The sequence below is a fragment of the Brassica oleracea genome, chromosome C8 (assembly GCF_000695525.1).
Source record: "Brassica oleracea var. oleracea cultivar TO1000 chromosome C8, BOL, whole genome shotgun sequence".
Lineage (NCBI taxonomy): Eukaryota > Viridiplantae > Streptophyta > Magnoliopsida > Brassicales > Brassicaceae > Brassica > Brassica oleracea.
In genome coordinates this window covers 34,163,848-34,188,950 of record NC_027755.1, presented here as the reverse complement: position 1 = coordinate 34,188,950, position 25,103 = coordinate 34,163,848, and the positions used below count along the sequence as shown (strand labels likewise).

Below are 25,103 nucleotides of genomic sequence, written 5' to 3'. Positions count from 1 at the left end.
GCGTTAAAATCATATTTTAAGTAAGCTTCTAATGAAATATGCTTAAAATTCAAGGCATGTAGACTTCTTTCAAGTTAAATTCTACTCTATCAAAAAAAAAAATAGATATGAAATAAGTTAAATTCTAAAAAACTTTTAAAAATATAATTTAATAGATAAAATAGTAATAATTAAAGACATAGAATTTGAATATGTAACTTTATTTTAATATAAATAGCAGAACACATATTTAAAAGAGAAAAAGACAAAAATAGCACTAAATCAAGTTTTTGTTTCCAAACTAGCACTCAAGGTCAAAAGTCACAAAAATAGCACTTAATGTTTTATCAAAAGTCCCAAACTTAGGGTTTAGAGTTAAAGGATGGGGTTTAGGATTTAGGGTTTAGGGTTTAGGGTTTAAAGTTTAGGGTTTAAATTTTAGGGTTTAGGGTTTAGAGTTTAGGGTTTAGGGTTTAGGGTTTAAAATTTAGGGTTTAGGGTTTAGAGTTTAGGGTTTAGGGTTTAGGGTTTAAAATTTAGGGTTTAGGGTTTAGAGTTTAGGGTTTAGGGTTTAGGGTTTAAAATTTGGTTTTGGGTTTAAGATTTCAAATTTTGAAAAATTAAAAAATTAAAATTTTCAAATGATAAACTTAGAAATGTGCTATTTTGGTCATTTTAGTTTTTGAGTGCTATTTTTGTGATATAAACTTAGAAATGTGCTATTTTGGAGATTTGTCCTATTTAAAATCTATAGATGTAAACCTTACATTTTTGGGAGGAGAAGAAAACAACCTATATTTTCATTTAGATGAGTAGATATGTTCAAAAGGTTATGCTGGTGTAGAAAATTGATTTCCTATGTATGTGATTCTTTCACGTTTAAAGTTTGTTTTAAGGAACTTGGCTTTTACTATTTGTATGAGAAAATATCAGCAAGTAACAATGTTATTTTAAAAATGTTAGATGGGAGGGAGTGTGTGAATATTACAAATGTTAATATGTGCGGAAGTTTGGTGCGAAATCTGATATAGTACTTAATGATATGGACACTGATTCCAACTTTTAGTGGTGGAGCATGAAGAGTTAAAAAATCTTGCGTGGTAGTTGCTAGAACCTAGAGGTTATAAAAGGGACACTCTTTATACGAAGATGAGTATCCCCCTTCTCTTGTTTTACTGAATATATCAATGGCTCAAGGAATTTCGAGTGAAATTGCTGGAGAATCTAAGCTCTATGAGTTTAATGACAAAATACCAGTGATATCTCTCTCTGGAATCGATGATGTTGGTGGGAAAAAGGAAGACATCTGCCGTCAGATCGTGGAGGTTTTCGGGATGTGGGGCATGTTCCAGGCAGTTGATCATGGTGTTGATACAAATTTTATGGCTGATATGACTCGCCTTGCGCGAGACTTCTTTGCCTTAACTACTGAAGAGAAGCTCCGGTTCGACATGTCCGGTGGTAAGGGCGGCTTCGGCGTCTCTAGTCACCTCCAGGTAACGCCACCCCAGTTCGAAACAGAAGTCTGTTTTTCTAATCGTGTTATTTATATAGGAATTTTCATATGTAGGGAGAGGCTATGAAGGACTGGAGGGAGATAGTGCTGTATTCCACGTACCCTGTGACTACTCACGGTGGCCAGATAAGTCGGAGGGATGGTTGAAAGTGATGGAGGAGTATAGCGAGAGGCTGATGGGTTTGGCTTATAAAGTTCTTGAGGTTTTGTCTGATGCTATTGGACTTGAGAAAGCTGCACTAAAAAATGCATGCGTTGATATGGAGCAGAAAATCGTTGTTAATTATTTCCCAAAACGCCCTAAACCTGACCTACCACTCGGAATGCGTCACACTGACCACGGAATCATCACTTTGCTACTCCAAGACCAAGTCAGTTGTTTACAAGCTACAGGGGACAACGGCAAGACATGGGTTACGGTTCCGTTAGTTCCAGGAGCGCTTCTCATCAATCTGGGTACATTGGTCTCGTTAGTACTTTCTCATTCTTTCTCACATTCCGTTTCGTTGCATTTTTCTTCATTTTTTCTTACTTTATAAATTTGATTTGGTCAAATATGATTTTCTCTTGAAGTATCTGAGCAACAGGAGGTTCATGACTTCCGACCATCAGGCGGTGGTGGACTCAAAATCGAGCAAACTGTTCATAAACACATTCCTCTTTCCGGCTCCTCATGCCACCGTGTATCCACTAAAAGTAAGAGACGGAGAGAAGGCAATCATCGAAGAACCAATGAGTTTTGAAGAGATAATAACTATGAGAAAGCTGAAAGATCTCTAGCTGGATCGCCTCAAGAAGAGCATGGCCTCAACAAAAACCCCACTATGAGAGTATGTTTTGATATTTTTACAATGTTATAATGTGTTAATATTGATAATTTATTATTAAACCACTGCAATATCTTATAATCAATCAGTTATAAATATTATGTATAACTAATTTTTAACCATTATATCAATCGTAAAAATCAATTGCCGATGCTAGAAACCGCAAACTCTAGTAACCGCTGCATTTTAATCAGCCATGCTTCAAATAAACAAAATTAGATTATTGTTTTTGTGCACAATAAACAAAATTGAATAAAACATCACAATTTTATAAATATATGTTTGTTTTAAAATTTTAAAACATGACATATAAAGAAAAAAATCTATGTCTTTTATAAGTTAATAAAAACTGAATAATTATTTTTTAAACTGTTCAAAGTAATATAAAATAAGAAAGGAAAGTGATGAAAAGTAAAATGATAAATATTGTATAAATATATTTTTTTTGTAATGGTCATTTTCTTAATTTAAGGCTTTTTTTTTTTTGTTACTGGCCCTAATTTCTTTTTAAAATGGCATTTTTGAAATTCTCATTTATGTATTCATAAGTTTGGAATAGAACTGAAGATTTTGTTTGTTTAGTGCGGTGTTCAAAAATGCGGCTTACGCGGCCGCCTATACGGTCGGTATAGTCCGTTTAGGCGTCCGCGTATACGGCTAGGCGCTAGGTCAACGCAGAGAGAGCGTATAGCGTATTTTAGAACACTGGTTTAGTGTCTCTCACAAACTAATTTGCTAAGCTGCTACTAAAGCAGAAATCATTTTTTGAAACACAATTTATTCAGAATCAGCAGTCCAATTACAACCGAACTAAAAATCCTCGCCGACCAAGTCGTCCATGAATCGTTTAACCCCGACAAAAGAAGATCCTCCGTCCATCAAAGCCTTCCTAGCCGCCTCAGCTGTCTCCTTCACTCTCCCCCTCACCGTATTCTCACCGTCCATCAGAGATCGTATCGCTTCCGAAATCTCCTCAGCTTTCACTATTTCTTTCTTGGTCGAGACGTAATCCAAACGCAGCTCCACGGCTAAACTTAACTCCGTCACCATCGTGAAAGCGTTTAGCTGCTGCTCAGCGTACAACGGCCACGTGACGATCGACACGCCGAACCACAAGCTCTCCAGCACAGAGTTCCAGCCGCAGTGAGAGACGAACCCTCCGACGGCCTTGTGAGACAGCACCTCCACCTGCGGGGCCCACCCGCACACCAGTCCCTTACTCGCCGTCCGATCCGTAAACCCGTCTGGCAAGAGATCGCACGGACCACCATCCTCGTTACGGATAGACCAAAGAAACCTGTGGCCAGAGACCTCCAAGGCTCGAGCTATCTCCTCAATCTGCGGTGCCCCAAGGACTCCGTAGCTCCCGAAGCAGAGGTACACCACTGACGACTCCGGCTGGTCCTGGAGCCATCTCATGATCCGGCGCTGATCCGACGGGTCAAGATCGGGGGACGGACGATCTTCCAAGCTAAGAACCGGTCCGACCGGGTAAACCGGAGGAAAATCGTCAGGGCAACAACAAGAGAAGTGATCAAATGCCTTCTGCTCGAGACACGTGAACGAATTTACCAGAATACCCTTGGCTTCAGGGATTTTCTCGGCAATCTCGACCCAAGCCTCGTATGACTCTCCCACAAACTGGCCCGCCGGCAGAACCTTCGACGGCACTGAGCTAGCGTAACCTGGAATGTGATGATCTTCAGAGCTGCTCAGATCGAGCATGGTGCCCATTCTGCGATGTCTCTGGGGGAGATACTTCAACATACCAAGGAAACCAGCGTTACACGTCAAGAAAATGTAAGAAGGAATGTTAAACTCGTTTCCCACTTGGATCAATGGGACGCTAAAGAAATCAAGAACCAAACCGGCGACCCGAACCGGATCGGTTCCGTCGCGAGAGGAGACGAGAGTGGAGAGAGCGTCTCTGACGAGAGGAACTGTCGCCCTGGTGAACTCTAGAACGTAAGCCTCGGTGGCTTTCAAAAAGAGGTCAAATGGCGGAGGGTTTTTGACTTCAGGCAAGGCGTGAAAACGGATCTGTGGCTCCGAAGCGATGAGTGATTTCGCAAAGAGGTCAGCATGGGGAGTGTAAGGTAACGTCCAGTGGAGGATGGTGATGGTGTGAATGCGATGGTCGCGTTTGATGAGAGATTTAGCAAACTCAATAGTGACAAGAAGATGACCAGGGGTTGGGTAAGGAACGAAAATGATTTCTTGCTTCACCATCTCTTTCTTCTGTCTCTGTGGTTAAGGTTTTTTGTTTTCTTTTTACATTGATTTAGAATCAGATATATATATATATATATATATATATATATATAAAAGCAATGTATTTAACCATATGGAATATTTTTTCCAAAATAAAGAAAATCGGTCATGTTTCTCTAGTTCAAAAATAATAGTATCCCATAAGCAAAGTGAATTTGACACATGTACTCTTTAACATTCCATAAACATATTTGCAAAGTGATTTGACACATGTCTTCTTTACAATTTCATAGACAATATTTGCAAAGTGATTTTGGCACATGTCTTCTTTACAGTACTATCTTATATATTAAAATAGAAGTCACAACCTTGATTCATGTGTGATTTTTTTTAAAAATAGACTCAATGGACTTATTCCTAGAAAGTCATGTCACATTTAATCTCTAATCTTATCATTATTATGCCTAACTAATCGAAACTATATGACAACAATACACCTAAAATTCTGGTTTGGATAACCAGAATAAATTATCCTCAAATAAATAGAATTATAAAGTGCAACTTATTGAATGTACTTAACCACTGAATAAACAGAAGTCAAACCTAACATTATAAAATTCTAGCTTCGGTTTGTTCTAAACATTTTATTATAAAATTATAGCACCGGTTTAGTCTAAACATTTTATGTGAAAATCTCGACCACAAGTTTGATTCAAATTACCTTTTATCTTTTGGTTTTGGTGTAACTATATTGCTGGTTAACCAATTATACCAACGTTATACATATCTTATGTGATAAAAAAAAATAAAAATATCTTATCTATTAAAATAGAAATGATGATTTTTTTCATGTGTGATAATTTATTTAGATCATCATTTAAAAACTTTATTAAATGTGTTTCCTTAATACTAATATAATATAAAATTTATAATTACTTAAATCATAATATCTTTTTAATTAAAATAAAAATATCTATATTTAAAAATTCAAACAAATCTTTTGAAAAAGATTATAATACGATCTTAACTGTCAAAATTCTACATAAATATTTTCATTAATTTCGTAGTTAGTAATGAAATGTTATTATAAATTAATATATATATATACTGTTATCTTTTATAAAATGAAAAAAATAAAATCATGTCCTATTTTATCTATTTATAATAACATCTACCATTTTAAAAGAAAACCATTATATTGAACTAAAAATATGATAAAATTATTTTAAATTGATAAGTTAATATATTTTATTTTCATAAATATAAAATATTTTATGCTAAAATATAATATGTTGGTAGAACAGTTTAACATCAGTAAATTATATAATACATGTATAAAAATTAACTTACCTTAAAATTGTATATATACAGTAATTAATTATTTAAAATAAATAAACATAAAAAATTTGCTTCCTTTGAATTACGGACCAGGACCATAATAAATGAATTACAAAATAATTTTGAATATATTTTTTTTGTGAATAAAAAGATTTGGTTTTATAATTAAACACAAAATCAATATGACAAATATATAATAAAAAGCAATATATATATATATATATATCTATATATATATATATATATATATCTATATATATATATATATATATATCTATATATATATATATATATATATCTATATATATATATATATATATATCTATATATATATATATATATGTGATGATTCAAAATAATTAATTTACAGCAAAAAAATTAAAATTATTGTATTTTTAAAAAAATGTATATATATTCAAATATATAAATAACCTTAAAAATATATACTAATTATATAAACTAATATATATATATAAATACCCGCACGGTTGTGCGGGTCCAGATCTAGTAGATATTATTTGCAAAGTGATGTTGACATATGTTTTCTTTACAATCTCATAGACATTATTTGCAAAGTAATTTTGACACATGTCTTCTTTACAATCTCATAGACATTATTTGCAAAGTGATTTTGACAAATGTACTTTTTACAATCAATTTGACTAAATAAATGTGACATGTCTTACTAGAAATAATGACATAGTTTATTCCTTAATGTGACATGTATAATTACATTTAATATTTATATTTTTGGTAAACTTTTTAAAATATGGTAGTAAATTATACAACGTCATTAAAGTAAACTTATTTAAATATGAAATTAAATAATATAATAATATAAATATAATAATATTTTGAAAATTTTGAAAGATTATTTATTTCTGTTTTTATAACTATAAAATTTTAATCATAGTATTATTAGCTTTTTAGTATATCTACAAATTAAAAAAAAAACTATTTAGTTGCACTGTTTGATAATTATATAACTTTTATATGAATATTTTTTATTAATTATATACAAGGTTATTTAATATATTTTATCAAAAAGATAAAAAAATCTATCAAAAATTATAATTTTAAATATATACATATCTATTTTTAAATATAATTTAAAATAAACAAAATTGTTTATTTTATCTTAATTATATGTTTAATTAAATCAAAATTTATATTAAATTATTAATAATAAAATCTAAAACAATAATAATTTTTTATTTTTAAATTTAATTTAAATTTAGAGAAATTGCACCTAATAGCTAAGGAAAAAAACAAAACTCACTATCTAACTAAAATCCACATTCTCTCCTCTTTTCTCTTCCTATCTCTCTCTCATCCCTCTCAAAAATCTAATTTCTTTTTTTTTTTGGTTATTCCCTAAATAAGCCCTTAAAATTAAAGGTTTTACATGAGGCAAAAAAACACCAAGTTTCATATAATATTATTGGGGATTTGGTGGTTGTTGGCGTGGTTTGGTATAAAACTAAATTCACTCTTCAAAACTTCAAGCAGGGAAAGTTTTCCTTATCCTCTGATTAATGTCCTCTGATTAATGTATGGGGTTCTAGTCTGTTTCTTTGATAATTCACCTGGGTTGTCTTAATGGACTAACATGTTCCGATTCAGTTGGGTTTTGTCTTAATGGACTATCATGTTCCATAAAACTAAGCTTTTACAAAAAATCTTTGGTAAAAGCTCATTCAAACAATTTTGGAGACAAAGTGAGAAGTACGAAACCATCAGGGACAAGGGATGAGAAATGAGCATCGCCCTATCACCTCTTCTCTATCCTCAGCATCCCCCTCTCACCTCTCCTCTCTCTCAACATCGCTCTCTCTCTCTCCTCTTGTCTCTTCAGCATCGCATGTTGACCTCTCTCTCTATATATTATATCCTAGTCAGCATCGCCTGTTGCTCCTCTCCCGAAAACATCGCCCGTTGGCTCTCTGAGCATCGCCCAATGCCTCTTTACTCCATCATCACCCACATAACTATCTTTCCTAGTCAGCAACGACCATTTCTTACTCTCTCGTTCAGCATCGCTCATTGCCTCCTTCTCTCTCTTTGGCATCGCTCCTATCTGCACCTATCTCCCCCTAACTCCTCAGCATCACCCACTTCTCCATTTTTCATGTTCTCGCTTGAATCTTCTCTGAAACATTTTTCGTTTCGTCGTGTAATCGGAGGCTCAGACACAAACCGCAACGAACATTTCAAATAATTTTTAAGTATTTACACAAAGTAAACACCTCAAGTTTCAGTAAGGAACAAGAGACTTTTCTTATCAATCTGCGAATATTCAGTATGGTTCAATCATACAGCATACTCATGGATGATCAATCAACTATCTAACTACAGGAGGATTTCGAGGATGTGAGCTTAATTCATATTCCTCGGAGTAGGAATGGTCGGGCGGACTCATTAGCAAAAGAAGCAAGAACCAGAAGCTATTTCTTCTCCCATATAGATCAGACAAGGACAGACGGGGATGCTCCTAGGAGAATTGACTCATCTGCTCAACACTTGATCTAGATTAATTATGCGGCGACAAAAAAAAACTAGACTCACCTTGAGATAAGGCTTGAAACCAGCTACGGAAAGGCTGGAACTGATCCTAAACAAGGCTTACACGAACTGCGAGATCAAACAACCACGAGGATCTGGACTGATCTTCACACTCCTTTCGGCCAATTGAACCTGAACAGAACAGATGGAACAAGATGATCAATCAGTTATTCAGCTCAGTCCAACAAGAAATCAGAGGTTCAAAGGAAAGTAGGAAACTGATCTGAACCCTAACCTAAACACAATTGAACAAGCTTAAGACAAAACTGATCCGGACAAGGTTTAGCACAAACAGATCCAGTTGGATAACAAATCAGTCAATCGGTTCTATTCAAAAAGGATCCGACCACAGCTAAGTACAAACTGATGTGAACAAGAGACTAAACAGCTTACTAGATCAACTCAAAGGAGGATTGGTGAACTCGGCTGATACAAAGCTTATCTCACAACTGGCCTTAGTAGCACAACAAAAGGCTAAGGTAGGATCAAGTTCAAATCACAGAACAAGCTGCCAGTGTTTATCCGGATGGCTTACCTTCAGCTCTTACACACGACCAAGCTGATATAAGTTGGTAAGGATTAATTCCCCAAGCCTGATTCTCTTCTAATCTTTCTCTCCTTTCTCTCTGATTCTTCTGTTTGATTTCTTATGTTTCTCTCTGATTTTCTTTGCCTTGCAGGAGCCAGGCTGAAGGGAAGCTGATAGGGTTTATTTGATTAATCTTTTTTGTGCTTTATGGATGATTGAAATTTGTGCAAGCTTTCATGACCCTTTGCGAGAGAGTAAACAAATAACTAAGATGGATGATTATACTAGATAAACATGGAGTAGATTGGCCGTTGTTACAACTTTCACCAGTGAACAAGTTGAAAATTTGTTTTTGTGTAACCAATGAGTTAAAGTTGGGAGAGACCTTCATGTTGGAGTTTGTTCGAGAATATGGAAATGGCACAACTTGTTAAATGGGCGCCAGAGAGTGCGTTCAAACCGTACCTGAAAGTTTTGAGGATCATGAAGTGATCTGTCTTGTCGGGTTGTGAAGCCTTGTTTCTTGGTTTTGAGTGGGGATGGTATCGTTAGCCAGGCCATAGGCGGTAGCGATAGATCCGGGTTGAGAAGACGCATCGGTGTCTTCGGGTTCTACAAGTGGATTGTATAGTATGGCGTGCCGAAGGCAACATCGATTTATCTAGATCATTGTTACCTGCTACTTGGGAAGTCTCTTGCACTGGTTTGTCGTATGCTCTGGTGTTGCTATTTTTAGTTTATTGAGTCCTAGTGTGTGGTCTCGTTCCCTTGTTAAAGTTACTAGATCGTTTTCCGCGCTACGCGCGGATAATTGGTTTTAAATCTAACAGTAGATTATGGTGTATGGACACTAATTTTTTGAAAGCATGCGGTGACTTTAGTTGTTTAAATGTTACATGAAGATTCTTAAATCCTTAAAAAAAAATCATAGTCTACATTTTATTTTACTTGAAAATAGTGTTTTTTTAATTCATATGCGGATATTATGTACTATATTATTTTAGTTTATTTTTACTTATAAAAGATTTTATTGAATATTAAACAGATTAAAACAATAATAGAGAAAAATAGCTCTCCATTGCTGTGTGAGTTTAAAACAATATTTTAGCTTGTTTCTTCATTTTGTTGTGTTAGTTTTTTTTTCTTGACTTTTATATATTTACTCTATTAAAATAGAGTCATTCTTTTTATCTACTGGTTGTCATTTAAATTAGGACTATTTCTAGAGTTTTACAAATAATAGACACCATATAGTTGATTGAACCACATTAATTAAATTAAACCAACACGATTAGTATGTGTAAATTAAATTAAAAAATGGTGGTTATCTATGGGATAAGTCTTAGGCTTACTTTTGCTTTTAGGACAAATTATATGGTTTGATTTTTGGGCTTAGTATTAAGGAGAAAATTCAAAAAAATTGAATAAACTTTCCACCTTAATGAATCAAAAAATCAATTACTATTTTCAGGCCCAAAGGTGTTTAATATTTTTAACAAAACAAAATTATCCATTATTAATCACTTATTTAAATCATGTACTCTAAAATATGTTAATGTATTTTTTATTTTAAGTAACAATCACTCTGTTTTGATAATTTTCAAAGTTAACTTTAAATAATTTATTGTTTTTTCTTAAATAATTTACTGAATTAAAAAAAACTTAAACGTAAAGCAAAACCAAAAACCAAATCTAAAAACTAAAAACCAAAATCTGAAAACTCGGGTTATTTTTTTTTATTTACAAAATAAACTATTGCAATTTTTTAAAACAAATTTGTCATTTCTTCAGTTTTAAATTATATGTTCGATTATTTGAGATTTGCTTGTTGGTAATATCAGTTCAAACTAACTCAGCATATCTAAAAACTAAAACCCAAAAGCAAAATTCGAAAATAAAAAATAGAAACTTAAAAACTAAAAACCAAAAATCTAAATCTAAAACCAAATCTAAAAAAAAAAATTGAAACTAAAAATTAATGCAAAACAATCATCACCACAAATTTTGGAATTCTGATTTTGTACCAAAACATACTTTAAATGAAGACAAAAATTAATTATATAAATTTTTAATCAAAAAAAATTTTGGTCTTGAAAAGCGCAGATCAAAATCTAGTTTTTAATTAAAGCTTTACTAACTTTTCCGGTTTTTTATGGCCTCTAATTGTCTGAAGTTAGTGGGAACAGTTTTAAGATGGAAAGGTCATTATAATTGTTTATACTTTTTATTTTATTGTGTTTACGTGTTTCACAGAAAGAAACGTATCAGAAATTTTATTTTTCTGCGTTCATATCATTTGGATGTACATAAAATTTGAGACTTCAAAAATTTCATCCTCCAATTTTTACGTGTTGGTGGTCTAAATTTATTTTATGTATTCATTGTTGTCCAATGAATTCAAAATGGTTAAAACTCACAATTTGTTGTGTATTTTTTAGGAAATTGTATGGCACACACCATAGGAAATATAATACCAAGCTGAGCCACCGAAAACATGATTTATAGATGTTGTGCACTCAAACCAAGCAATCTACAACAATATATTAAAAATTATCAGAAGTACCCATGAATATCATAATAAATTAGTAAAAAAAAGGCAACTCTTGTACCTTCGCATTCTCATGTTTGCATTCTCATGTTTGATGTAGGAGAATAGTTCAGCTATAGTGACTGCCACAGGCTTAGTCACAATCTCTGCATTAATCTTCCAAGCAATATCCGAGTTGGAGCCCAACCTGAAAAAATGAGAAAGCCTTAATCATGTCAGTACTGGAGTTGGAAGAAAATATATCTCAAAACATAAATACATACCAGCTAAGATAATCTCTTGTTGGTTGGACATCAGTGTCCATAAAAACCCTTGAAGATGACATAGTAGTCAGAGCAAGGGTTCCTGATGTTTACACATGAATGTATCAGTAATCAGATTCAGAAAACGATAACAAACTCTATATATCACAAAATGATAAAATTAAAGCTGGATATGCTAACCTCCAATCCGTTTTGGATTCAATGTGGTGACTAAAATAGCACTTGGAGTCCTCCCATATGACTTGTACTTCAGGCAGAAATCTGCTGCAGCTTTGTCCCATATGTATAGTTTCATCAATGGTCCGCTATAATATTTAAACTCAAATGTTAAGATAAACACATATACAAAATGTCGATATTAATGGGCAAACTTACCCACGTGTCTGCACATGAACCCTCAGATGCCGCTTCTTTGCTATATCAACTCCGTTAAGGATGGGACAGTCCGCCATAGGCTGCTCATTGACCAACTTCATGTGTCCAAGATAATCTGAAATAGTAAGAGTTGAGTTTGGTAATTATCGAACTTATACTCTTTAAAAATAACAAATGTATGTCTATATAGGTTAAGTTCGGTGAATATCCAAGTTATACAATAATAATAACATCAAAACATATGTATACTATACTAAAACTTAACCCACAGATTCATGACTAAATAAATTCAGCAGTTGTTCACAGACTGAAGACTTAACCTCAAGATTTAAGAGTAAACCCCAACTGTAGCTCAATTGACTCCTACTTGCGAACGACAATTAGATAGAGGACTTACCATAAAGGTCAACCTTGAGGTCACAATTAGCTTCAAACTCCTCGTGGCTACGGAACCTGAACCAGTCTTCCTGAAAAGGAACCGGACTGTCCTAAAGAACCGAGAGGACAAAGTTCAAAGCTAACGAAATGGTGACACTATGATCAGCGACACTGGACTGATCTTTGCTTCTGGACCCGTAAAATTGTTCAGTAAATAAACAGAACCTGCTTTCAAGTGAGGCATATACGTCTCAACCGTCCTGCTAAGATAAAACCTTGAATAACCGTTTCCTGACAACCAAACAAAATAGAAGATTAAAAGTGTTACTATGACAACCATTATCATGAGATGGAACAACTTGATGCATTCGTTGATTTAATAAAAAGTAATAAAATTTCGAATGGAATCAGTTGCTCTGACCATCATATGAAAGGCTTAAAACGAAACTAAGATCAGATAAAAAAACCACATCCTGGCCATTAGCTGGAGTAGGACGATGAGAACGTGCTTATCTACAAAACAGAGAGATCGATGAACCTGTGCTATCTACAAAACAGAAAGCTCTCTATAAAAAAAACTGCTTGCGAGCTGTAGCTTCTATTGTGACTTGAAGATATACGTTCACTCCAGGAACGAACAAACTTCAGGAATTTACCAAATCAGTTGCCAAAGGTTCGTCAGCGAAATAAGTGAACAGAATTTCCATGGAATTCCCAAGTTCTTTTCAATGATCCAACAAACCTGAGAAAGAATGGATTAATAGAAACTATATGTCACTAAACAACTCAGTTGGCATTATACTTTAGATAAATCAAACCAAAGTTAATAAGATCAAGCATCCAAGTATTCATATGAGGTTGAAATATAAAAGAAAGTACTGTTATTTTTATGTAGGAGTATGATAAATAGAAATCACTCTATAGAAGTACATCTTGCCGAGATGGATTGCAATATGATTCATATATTTCATAGCTCTCTTATCATTACGTAAATGTTACTATATCAACCGATCAATAGAAGACGGACCTGCTCGTCAATGAGGAGCATCTCCACGCCAGTGAGTGTCTTCGTGTTTGGGTTTCGAGCCTCCCAAAAATGTATCAGACGAAACCGTAACTCCTCTTGATGTGGGCGCATTGTGACATCTCTGAAGAACATCACATCGTCACCGTGCGCGGAGGAAGATTGCGATCTCGGAATGGCAGAGGAAACAGCGGTTTTGCCGTTTGGTTTGATTGCAATCTCGGAAGCTGCAACGGACTTCCCGGTAGGTGTCTTCGAAATCGCGGAGGAGGAAAGGATCTTCCGTTTTGGCTTCCGATAGCTGGATACTGGAGATTTGCCGGTGGATTCCATTGCCGTAGATTTTTGAGAGGATATTATCGATTTTAATCGGAGCAAAATATGAGAAAAGTGTTTTATAGAGAGATTGATAGAGGGGAAGACGAAAGAGAACCTTTGAATGAGCTATGATTACACGAAGGTTTGATTAGAGAAGATAGTGGAGAGGTGGTTCGTCTGATCTACGAAACGGTTTTGGGGAGATGAGGAATGGAAAATGAGAAGTAGGATTCGGCGATTATGTTCAACATGCCTAAATGATGAGTTTATGTTTGACAGGCCAAAATATTAAACAGACCGAATTAAAAATTGAAGCCCACAACCACAATAATTCGTATCTGACGTGGACAATTAATAAAACATGAGTGGATGAATATAATTGTCGACGTGGACAGGCTAAGAGGGGTTTATTAAGCACTTTTAGTATAGTATAGATGTTCGAAAGGTGCCCTGGTGTGGGTTTTAGCTGCCTATTCCTTGGGCTCTTGTCTCTGAGGATTTTTTATCCGCCGGCTTATGTATTAAACAGTCGCAGTTAGCTTATGAATGAATTTCAATTTGGGAAAAAAAAGATTGGAAAAAGTAGACTAAGACCTAATGAATTTCAATTTGGGAAAAAAAAGATTGGAAAAAGTAGACTAAGACCTAATGAATTTCAATTTGGGAAAAAAAAAAGATCGGAAAAAGTAGACTAAGTACTGAAGCTTTGATACCATATTAAGTTGTAGAAATCGATTATTCATATTAATGGTAATACTCAGTTTATAGACACACATGATGGATCTCTTTATAAGAGTAAAAAATTTCTAAAAAAATATACACAACTACACAAGTAATTTATAGGAAAGCCATAACAACAATTAGATGATTTGACCTAATCTTTGGTATATTGGGATTCCTTATTTTAGCCATGGTGGGATTTCAAGAAACTATTGCCAAGAGTCATTTTACTTCCTCCAAGCATAGACAACCAAAGAAAACCAACTCTTATGTCCAAAGCTCCTTTCATCTTCCTCCTTACAAGTCGACCACTCCATTACAGAAGAAGACCAGTGACCATACGAAGACTCCCTAAACGACAGCATTCGAGAGTTCTCCTTCCCCAAGACGACGTTGTCCCGCTCACGCTTCTTCATCATCAACACATCGTTCCCTTCCACTTCTTGATTCTCAAACCGAAGCAAGAACACGGCAGGGACTTTAGCCAGATTAGCTTTATCCTTGTCAACAAACATCCAGTTGTATACATCCCATGATATCTGTATTGTCACATCATCGATCACGACCTTAGCGTTTCCTCTGAATTTCCACCGAAGCTGCTCAATCTTCAAAACCTTTTTATTGTCTACGCTAAACCGGAGAGTAGCATCATCATGAACCTTAACATCTATACCGATCTCTCTTACTTTTCCTTTAATCTTGATTTTCGTATGGTACACTCTGTTTCCAAACAGATTCTCACCTCTCGACACCAAGATTTGTCTCTCGGGCCTCTGTTTCAGAGAATCTCCGACCAGAAGACCGACCTTGCCGGAGACAAGGACGGCTACGTAAAATCCGGATACCGGGTCGGGTCCTGAACCAAATCTTGCATGAGTCAGGTCCCACGTGACTCGAATATCAGGCTTTCTAGATATCTTCTTGGATCCATGTTTTCTCCAGAAGGTCAGAGGCTTGATCTCTAGTCTGAAAGTGAATGGAGCAGAGCGGCTGTAGCAATCGGGAGAGTGGAGATAGCAATTTGCGGAGCTGCAGTGGTAGAAATGGAGGTGGAGAGAGCGGCGTAGGAAGGACTGAGACCATGAGAGGAAGAAAACGCCGACGTTAGTGTGGTAGTTGCAAGTGGTGGTTGGGTTTGGGAGGTCGCCGGTAAAATACGATGTAGCTGATGGTGATGGAAGAGAAGACGATGTATCTTCGTTGGTAGCGGCGGTGGAAGGGTGGAAACAGGCAGCCAAGGGGGAGGAGCCGCGGCGACTATGAGTAGAGGATCTCATTTTCTTTGTGTTGTCTTCTCTGTTTCCTTAGAATCTTACTATGCGTGTGTACACATGCATACAAACATATATAGGAATTTTCATGTGTTAACGTTTAATTTATTTATCATTAACTCATAAACAGGTTGATTGATTGTTGTGCCTGAGTGTCTGAAAGTGAGTTGTCATGTTGATATTCAAAAGAGTGGGTCAAGTCAAAAAACCTGAAAGCAACTTTGTGGATAATAGACCGAAAAAGACAATGATATTCTAAACCGTTTTTCACACTGAGACTATATGTGCATGCATTATCTCCTAGATGGAAGCCATTATAATTTAGTTTTTTCTTTAAACCTGAAATATCCCGAATCTATAAAAAGGACCGGACTCATTCCTAAGGAGATGTACAACGCACAGATGAACCGCTTTGTGAATATTCAAATGAGGCCAACTGCATAGTCTCATATTTACATGGCCACAAGGTCAAATGTAGCATGGTGTTTTGGAATCCGAGTTGTTTATATGTTATGGTGCAAGCCGAAAGCTATCAAAAATTTAAAATGATAAAAACTAGAACAAAACTTAGGTTCATCCCTAACGTGAACTTTTAACTCTTATTACCAATCAAAACGCCACGTAAATTAGTAAAAAAATATATTATTTTTTTTAAAAAAAAATCTAAAATAATTGAAAAAAAATAATGACGCTCATTTTAATGACGCTAACGCCATTAACTAAACCCTAAAGCCTAAATTCTAAATCCAAACTCTAAACCTTAAACCCAAACCCTATATCTTAAACCCAAATCCTAAACCTTAAACTCAAACCGTAAACTATAAACCCAAACCCTACACCTTAAACTCAAACCCTAGATCCTAAACCCAAATCTAGACTCTAAACTCAAATCTTAAACTCTAAAGAAACAACATCAACATTAACCCAAACCTTTAGGATATTAGGATTTGGGTTCAGGGTTTACGATTTGAGTTTAGGGCGTAGGGATTAGGTTTGGATATATGGTTTGAGTTTAGAGTCTATGATTTGGGTTTAAGATATAAGGTTTGGGTTTAGGATTTACGGTTTGGGTTTAGGGTTTAGGATTTGGGTTTAGGGTTTACGGTTTACGGTTTGGGTTTAGGGTTTACGGTTTGGGTTTGGGATTTAAGATTTAGGATTTGGATTTAGGGTTTAGTTAGTGGCGTTATCATCATTAAAATTGGCTTTATTATTTTTTTTTCAATTATTTCAGATTGTTTTAAATAAAATTAATTTATTTTATTATTAATCTAAGTGATATTTTGATTGGTAATAAAAGGAGAAGTGAATTTAAAGGTTCACCCTAGGAGTGTTCTAAAAACAAATATAATATCATCAGAGCTATAGACATACTTAAATGTTATGGTATTCAAAATGAGTTATCCGCAGAGAAATACACAAAACATACTATAAATAAAAGTAAAAGATTTGAAACTCGTAAGGAGGACTAGACGGTCGACATTTCGATTCAGTGCCAGTTATCGATTGGGTTAGCTTTAGTATGGTTCGGTTAAAATCCCTGATTAGGGGATTAGGCCCGGGAACAAATTATATTCTAAAGAACAATGGGTTTAGAATGAAATATACTAATACAAGTTCGATGGTAACAACTATCAAGTAGAGCAATGTTGATAAATTTGTGGGTTGATATAAATTAAACCCACCTAGACTCGTATAAATCACTGAATCAAATACGTTAAGATATTAAAAACTAAAAAAGGTTCAATCCTTGATAAGTTCAATGATTATATGTCCATTTATTGGTTTGATTTGATATGTATTGAACTTTTTGATACTGGTTGCTTTCTGGGTTCCAGCTAGCAAAAGAAAAAGTTTGAGAATGTCAAACTGTACATTAATATATGGAAATCATACACCAATTCATTGCGAGATTGGTGCTTTACCCACTACTCTTTGTTTATGCCACATTTTTCCAGACATGTGTGTCTGAGTTTTTCTGTATCCAATCATTCAGAGAATTACTATAAAATTCAATCTTCTCCGAATTGTTGATTGGCCAGATATTTACTTTTACATAAGGGAGCTTTTTCCGTTGTCAAAACAACAATTCCATCAGATTCATATCCAAATTATCCAGATTTTCTTTTATTTTTGTTACAGTTTTTAATATTCTTAATATATTATATATAAAGTAGTAAGGGTGCTTCAAGAACAAGATCAAAGGATCTCTGAATCATATTTTACGCATTAGAATCTAAGTCATTCATTAGAACCGTTTTAGCTCAAATTTCCTTATTTATTCGATTATTCTGTGGATCTCGTCCGCATTTTATTTTTATCTAATCTATTAATTTAGTTTCATATTTTTAATCTGCCATACAAAAGTCTACGTTAGACCATTAATTAAAAACTTAATTAAATATCCTAAATTTTCTCATATATGATATTTTCTAACAAAAACAAATAAACAATATGCATCTAAACAATAACATTCCTAAGAAAATCTAAATATTTCCATAATGCTATTTTTATTGTTTATCATATTTAATCTAGACTTAATTTTATATATATTTTAGTATTAATTTTAAAATTAAATAGTACATCACAATTCTTTTTGAAATTATCATATTAAATTTTTATTATTAAACACAAGAAATAATAATTTATTGGTTGTAAGATTTTATGTTTGTTTTTGGTAGTAAAAATAAAAACATTAAACTGAAATATAATATATTAAATAAAATAAAATATTAACTCATTTAGTTTGGTCACATAAAAGCATTTTTAGAATAAAAAAATTTAAACAAAAATTAATAAAATTTGTGACAATTCATGTAAAACTACGTTTAAAATTAAACTGTTAATATGATGTAGCATTTTAAAATAAATAAACAAAGTAAACGATTAATATAAGATTTGTACAATTTCATCAAAAAAAGAAATTCAACAAATATAAAAAATTTCAAAATAAAATTATACACTTAAAAATGATATTAAATATATTTCTTGATAATTTATTTAATAGTTTAAATATTACTATTAAATATTATTTTTAAAATAAACATATATCCGCACATACGGCGGATTCAAATCTGGTTAAGGTTATTATATACTTTATTCCTTTAATTTTACAAACGCTTTAAGGATAGTGGCATAGTTTTTAATACTTATAGTTTTGTCGATGTGGCTTCTTGTCAGATGAAGATAGAGTAGTGTTTGAGAAACTCAGTCTTCTCGGTCGTGTTCTTCTTTTATAATCGACTTGTTTCTTTTTTTCTCCAAATTAACCTAATCTTATGTCGCCTTTAAGTCAATTGGGCTGAGCTCTGTTTACTCGATGGACCTTGTCCGAGGTGTGTAAACCATCTCCAACACCAAAATTCCACATATATATATATATCCACGTATTACACAATATTCTATTTCTCAGTTTTGTGATAACACCATATCTAATTGCTTGACACCAAAGGAATCACTCAAGACCAATGGACGAATGATGTGTCACTCTTCCATAACCGTAACTAACACTCCATTCCTCATGTGTAACACTTTCTCTGCTTCATGATACATCAAGTACGAACAAACTCCTTTTTCCAGAGCTTGCATCACCATTGCCTACTATATTCCTCGCATATAGATTGGATTAATACAGTCCGAGATTGTTCCGCCACGATGTACATTTGGAGTGTCTCATCTTTCGTACTTTTTATGTTTTTGTTTGTTGAGGAGCTCATGTTTTTAGTCAGGTTTAAGATGTGATTAGTGTTTCACTCTTACATTTGCATTTGTATTTCATCATACATATTGGGTGATGAAATATTCAACACCTATATTCTTCTAATGAATTACCCAAAAAGTCGTGTTACGAATTCTAGAGTGCCATTTGAGTCTTGTTCATAACAAAATCGGATTAAATCGAAGCATCGAACATGTCTAAATGATACCAGAGAGATGCAAAATTTGGACCCAGGAAAACTGGGTTACGTTTGAAACAAATGGGCCGCAAAGGCCCAATCTAAAACTGCAACCCTAAAACCGTGACCCCTTTATAAGGAAGATTTCTTTATCAGAATTTGAGTTTAACTTCGTTTCGGCTCCGTCACAGGAACAAGATCGCAGGGCTTCAAGATGGTACGTTTTCTATCCTCTCATTCGATCTTAAACTCTACATTCACGTACTCTGGATCGTACTTAGTTTAAAAATGTTAACTAAGGTTCGTGACATTTGATCTTTATTGTATGAAACAGCCGTCGCACAAGTCATTCATGATAAAGAAAAAGCTGGCGAAGAAGATGAGGCAGAACAGGCCCATTCCACACTGGATTCGTCTTCGCACTGACAATACCATCAGGTTCGTCATTTTCTGTTTCGTGTATTCTATGGTTGATCGATTTAGTGAAATCTTATGTGGTTTTGTGTTTTGATTTCAGGTACAACGCAAAGCGTAGGCACTGGCGCAGAACCAAACTTGGATTCTAAGAGGTTACGTTTGCGTATTGTGGAAGCTCGGTTATTTCCAAAACTTGAGTTTTGTTTTAGTGTTTTGTCTCAATTTTGATTGTGACTATTATCTTGTTAACGTTTGTGTTAGACAATCTTTAATCAGTTTTGTTTTGAAAATATCCTTCCAAGAGTACTTATTGTCGGATTGAGTTAGTTCAAAGATTGTGGAAATGGGTTGTATCCAGATTTTTGCTCTCCACCGTTTACTAAGTTTAGTTAATCTGAGGTCGATACTTGTGCTGATACAAGTTTGGGTTTTATGCTAGTTAGGTGTATGCCCTCTTCTAAACCTGCTAATTAGGTAATGTGTTAGTTAGGCTTGAGAAGATACTTATATGACTCTATCTACCTACTTAGACAAAACATAATCAATCATATAAGCTTCTTCATAAGTTAATACGCTTGGTTATTATCTTGTTGTTTGTTTCCAAGGCTTTACCCTCAATAAGTAGAACCAAGTATAGCTATATTTGGTTTGTTGATTCTACTTGGATTAGCTTCGTTCGAGTTGTGGTTGATACAAATAAGCCTAATGTGTATGCAATCTTTTCTTCCTTTTTGGTAATTACGTAATTTTATTTTCATTGAAAATTTATAAGATATTTGAAGTATCATGTTACCTTAGATTCATTGACAGTTAAGGAGATGTTGTATTTATCTTCATATCAGTATGCATAACATGATCAAATATGGCCTCTAGAATGCAGAATCGGTCATATGCGCATATTTTAAACCGTTTTATCGGTTCACACTAGGTTCAGTCATTCTCCTTTTGAGTCTATCAACGAACCTTTTGGAAATGGATCTAGACTTTGTAGTTTTCTGGTCAAAGACTTCGATTGTATTAAAAACTGAAAAGCGTTATGGTTATGGAGCTTATTGGAAGAAGAATTTATTTCGAATTAAATGGTTTTTGAGATTATTAATAGTTTAATAGATTTAACAAATATTTTCTCTCTTTTATCAAATATTTTACATTGATTTCAAGTTTTTCTTATCCAATAGTTTATACTACGTGTTTTTCACCTGCCGGTTTAATAATTTTACAAAACTTTATATATATATATATATATTATCAATCCAAAAATCATTAGAATAAATATTTTCATGCTTTTAAACTAACTAAATATTAAAAATTTATATACGATAATTTTTTTAAAAATAATATATATTTTATTATGTAAAATAAACTTGAAAACATTCACATATACATAAAACTATATACATGGATTTATATTTATTTTTAAAATATTATGATGTATACTATTTTTGGATAACGTAATATAAAACCTTTTTAGATAATGATGATTATCAAACTAATGAAATTCGTGTTTAATTTATGGGTAATTATATATCAAAATGTTTTTAAAAAAGATCACAATAAATGATTTTGATAGTCTAAAATAATTTAAGTTGATGATTCATTAATCAAAATCATAAAAACATGACAAATAAATAGAATACCTAAAATCATGGAGACCAAGGCAAATAAGCGATTTTACTTCTATATGACCATGGTTTGAATTTATAGAAAGGTTTGCTACCGTAGTGAAAAAAAATTCGATTAATTATTGGACATAAAGAAATTACCATTTAGCTAGAAGTTTATATTTATTGTTTAGTCTATATAGTAACATCTCACATATTTTATTTCCTTACATGTCTTTTTTTTTAACATTGCGTAACACATTACATCATCATATAATCTCTAATTATATTAGATATGATAATCAACTACCCCTGCAACACATGCAATATTGATCAACAGCTCCACGAATAAGGATTCCACGATGAAGCTTTCCCCGGAACACTTGGATTGACGGATGGTTCGTACGACATCTTCGATGGACGGGCTCTCTTCACAGAACAGACGACCACAACGAACAGCTCTGCCTACGGTACTCTGGAACTTCCAATAAGCTTCGCATCGAACATAAGAGGTCCAACGGTGCTGTTTGTAGAACAACATGAGAGGTCCAATGTGACAAAAATGTAATTACTCTAGTAAGATATAAGATTTTAATTAAAAGCTCTGAAAAGCCTTGGGAAGATGAGACATCAGCACCTATTACACAGTTATAACTTAAAAATGTTTCTCCTAGGGGATTAGAGCTGACATTGTTTTTTTTTTTTTTTGTAATATGGCTTAGCTGACATTGTTTTGTTTTATTTCTTTTAACTTTAACTTAGATTACATGTCTGTAATATAATAAAAAAAGATCTGTACGATTATGTTTTAAGAAAAAATAAGATTTTTACTAACGAGAATTGTACTTTTTATTGTTTCCAGATGTCGATACATATCTTTATTAAGATTTTTACAGGCAAGACCTTAACTCTTGAGGTCGAAAGCTCGGACACCACTTGCAAAGTCAAAGAAAAGATACAAGATAAGGAAGGAATCCCTACATACCAGCAGATGCTTGTCTTTGAGGAAGAGATGGTTGAGGATTGCAGTCCCTTGGCTATTTACAATATCTAAAAAAATTCAACCCTCCACATGATTCTCAGGTTTACAGGTATGAGAATCTTCGTAAATATTTTTGAAGTCAATGCCATAATGCTTGAGGTCAAAAGCTCAGACACCATTGACAACGTCAAGACAAAGATACGAGATAAGGAAGGTATCCCCAACTACCAGCAGATGCTTATTTTTGCCGGGAATAGCCTTGAGAATGACCGTACGTTGGCTAGTTACAATATCCAGAAAGACTCATCTCCTCACTTGATTCTCAGATGTAGAATGCGAATCTTCGTAAATATGTTTGACAAGACCAGAATAACCCTTAAGGTCAAAAGCTCAGACACCATTGGCAACCTCAAGGCAAAGATACAAGATAAGGAAGGAATTCCTATCGAAAAGCAGAGATTGGTCTTTGCCGGACGTATTACGAATGATGACTATACCTTGGCTGATTACTATATCGGAAGGGAGAATACTCTTCACATGGTTCTCATGTTGGGAGGAATTATGAAAATCTTTGTTAAGACTTCTACAGGCAAAACCATAGCCCTTGAGGTCGAAAGCTTAGACACAATTGACATGGTCAAGGCCAAGATCCAAGATAGAGAGGGAATCCCTCCGCACCAGCAGATGCTGTTTTTTGCCGGTAAACAGCTCGAGGATGGCCGTTTGGTGGATAACAGGATCTGGAACGAATCAGTCCTACACGTCCAGTGTGTAAGTGGTGGAATGCAAATATTTGTGAAAACACTCTATGATAAAGTCCTTACCTTAGAAGTTAAGAGCTCAGACACCGTTTACAGTGTAAAGACAAAGATTCAAGACATGGAAGGAATCGCACCAGACCACCAGATACTCATATTTGCTTGTAGACAACTGGAGGATGGTTACAGGCTTGCAGATTATAACATCCAAAAGGAGTCAACACTTCACCTTGCGCGTATTTTTCACATAAAATAGACTTTAATCTATTCGTTTTTTTTCTTTGTTTTTAACTTTTTATATTGGATTTTTTCTTTCTTACGGGCACGAATTCTAATTTGTTTTTTACTGATCTGATGATCACCTAATTAAGAATGATTAAAACACAAAATAGAAAAACCGAGATACCCCTTGGTAAGGAATCAGCCTCGTGATATGAGGGAGCCTAAAACTCCGGCGATAAGGGCGATTGGATTGCCAAGAATGGCGGAGGTGACAAACAACACGGCCATTCCTTGACTCTGCGTTTCCTGTTAGGACTCAAACTATATCAACTCTTAATATCTATTCTATTAAAACAACAACCAGTTGATAAAATGCTATGTCCAATTTATAATTTCAACAATACATATTTTTTAATATAACTGCAACTAAATATATATATTTTTCATGTAATCTATTCTATTAAAACAATAACATGAACAGTGATAAAAAAAGTTATGTCCAACTTATAATTTCAACAATACATACATTTTTAATATAACTGCGACTAAATATATATATTTTTTATGTAACCACCACTTAGATTGCCTAATAATCGGCAATCACTTTTTGTAACTGCATCCATATATCTAAAAAAAAATTATGTAACCACCACTGCTTTTATTGTTCAAAACATACCAATGTTAATTATAGGGTTAATTTTGTATTTATAAAAGCTAAGGTATATTGGGACAAAAGCAATGGATTTAAAGGTTTAAGGGGAAGAATCCTTTTTCAATATGGTTCAATTGGCCATTTTTTCAAATTTAAACTCATTTTAAGTTTAAATCATTAGAGATGCCCTTAGCTTTAATTTATATCAAGTTTCCATAATTTCTTCTTTTTTTATTCCCGCAGCCTGAAGAATCTTTTTTCATAATTCTAGATTCTACAGTTTAGGTGTTATTGGTTTATATATTTTGATTGATTTAGAAATTCATATAGTATTTATAAATCCAAGTAAAATACACAAATCCGGAGGTTTTCCCTCGGATTTGAGTCTTTGTATTTTTAACTAAAAGATCCAAACAAATCCATTCAAATTTATTATAAAATCAAATATATTAGTAAATCCGTACGATTGAATAACACTTGATTTGATATAGAATTTATGAATTATTAAACCAATAACACATGATTTAGATTTTGTTCGGATTTTTAAATTCATTAAAATACAACAACCAATAACCCCTGCTAAGTTTATTTTGCACCCCTTAAATGGTTTTATTATTTTTGTTTCCAATGTGTTTCTCCTTACAAAAATACAACACTTTTGTATGTGTGTATTTTTGTTATGTAAAACTGGAATCCCCCCCCCCCCCCCCAAAAAA

The 25,103-nt window shown here is 33.7% G+C and overlaps 3 protein-coding genes and 2 pseudogenes across 3 annotated transcripts; 3 read left to right on the top strand and 2 right to left on the bottom strand.

Moving 5' to 3' along the window:
* The first annotated feature begins 1,166 nt into the window (after positions 1–1,166).
* On the top strand, positions 1,167–2,238 carry LOC106309252 (annotated as a pseudogene).
* An 825-nt stretch (positions 2,239–3,063) lies between these two features.
* Positions 3,064–4,586, bottom strand: LOC106310087 (UDP-glycosyltransferase 71C3-like). Its single transcript, XM_013747290.1, has one exon. It carries the CDS (start codon positions 4,549–4,551, stop codon positions 3,133–3,135), a length of 1,419 nt encoding a protein of 472 aa, XP_013602744.1. The 5' UTR covers positions 4,552–4,586; the 3' UTR covers positions 3,064–3,132.
* Positions 4,587–14,648: 10,062 nt separating this feature from the next.
* LOC106310340 lies at positions 14,649–15,950 on the bottom strand. Its single transcript, XM_013747569.1, has one exon. The coding sequence runs from the start codon at positions 15,863–15,865 to the stop codon at positions 14,816–14,818; it is 1,050 nt and encodes a 349-aa protein (XP_013603023.1). The 5' UTR covers positions 15,866–15,950; the 3' UTR covers positions 14,649–14,815.
* Positions 15,951–19,917: 3,967 nt separating this feature from the next.
* On the top strand, positions 19,918–20,539 carry LOC106310406 (60S ribosomal protein L39-1). Its single transcript, XM_013747638.1, has 3 exons — positions 19,918–19,972; positions 20,090–20,193; positions 20,273–20,539. The coding sequence occupies exons 1-3, from the start codon at positions 19,970–19,972 to the stop codon at positions 20,319–20,321; spliced, it is 156 nt and encodes a 51-aa protein (XP_013603092.1). The 5' UTR covers positions 19,918–19,969; the 3' UTR covers positions 20,322–20,539.
* Positions 20,540–22,635: 2,096 nt separating this feature from the next.
* LOC106309251 lies at positions 22,636–23,769 on the top strand (annotated as a pseudogene).
* The last annotated feature ends 1,334 nt before the right edge of the window (positions 23,770–25,103 follow it).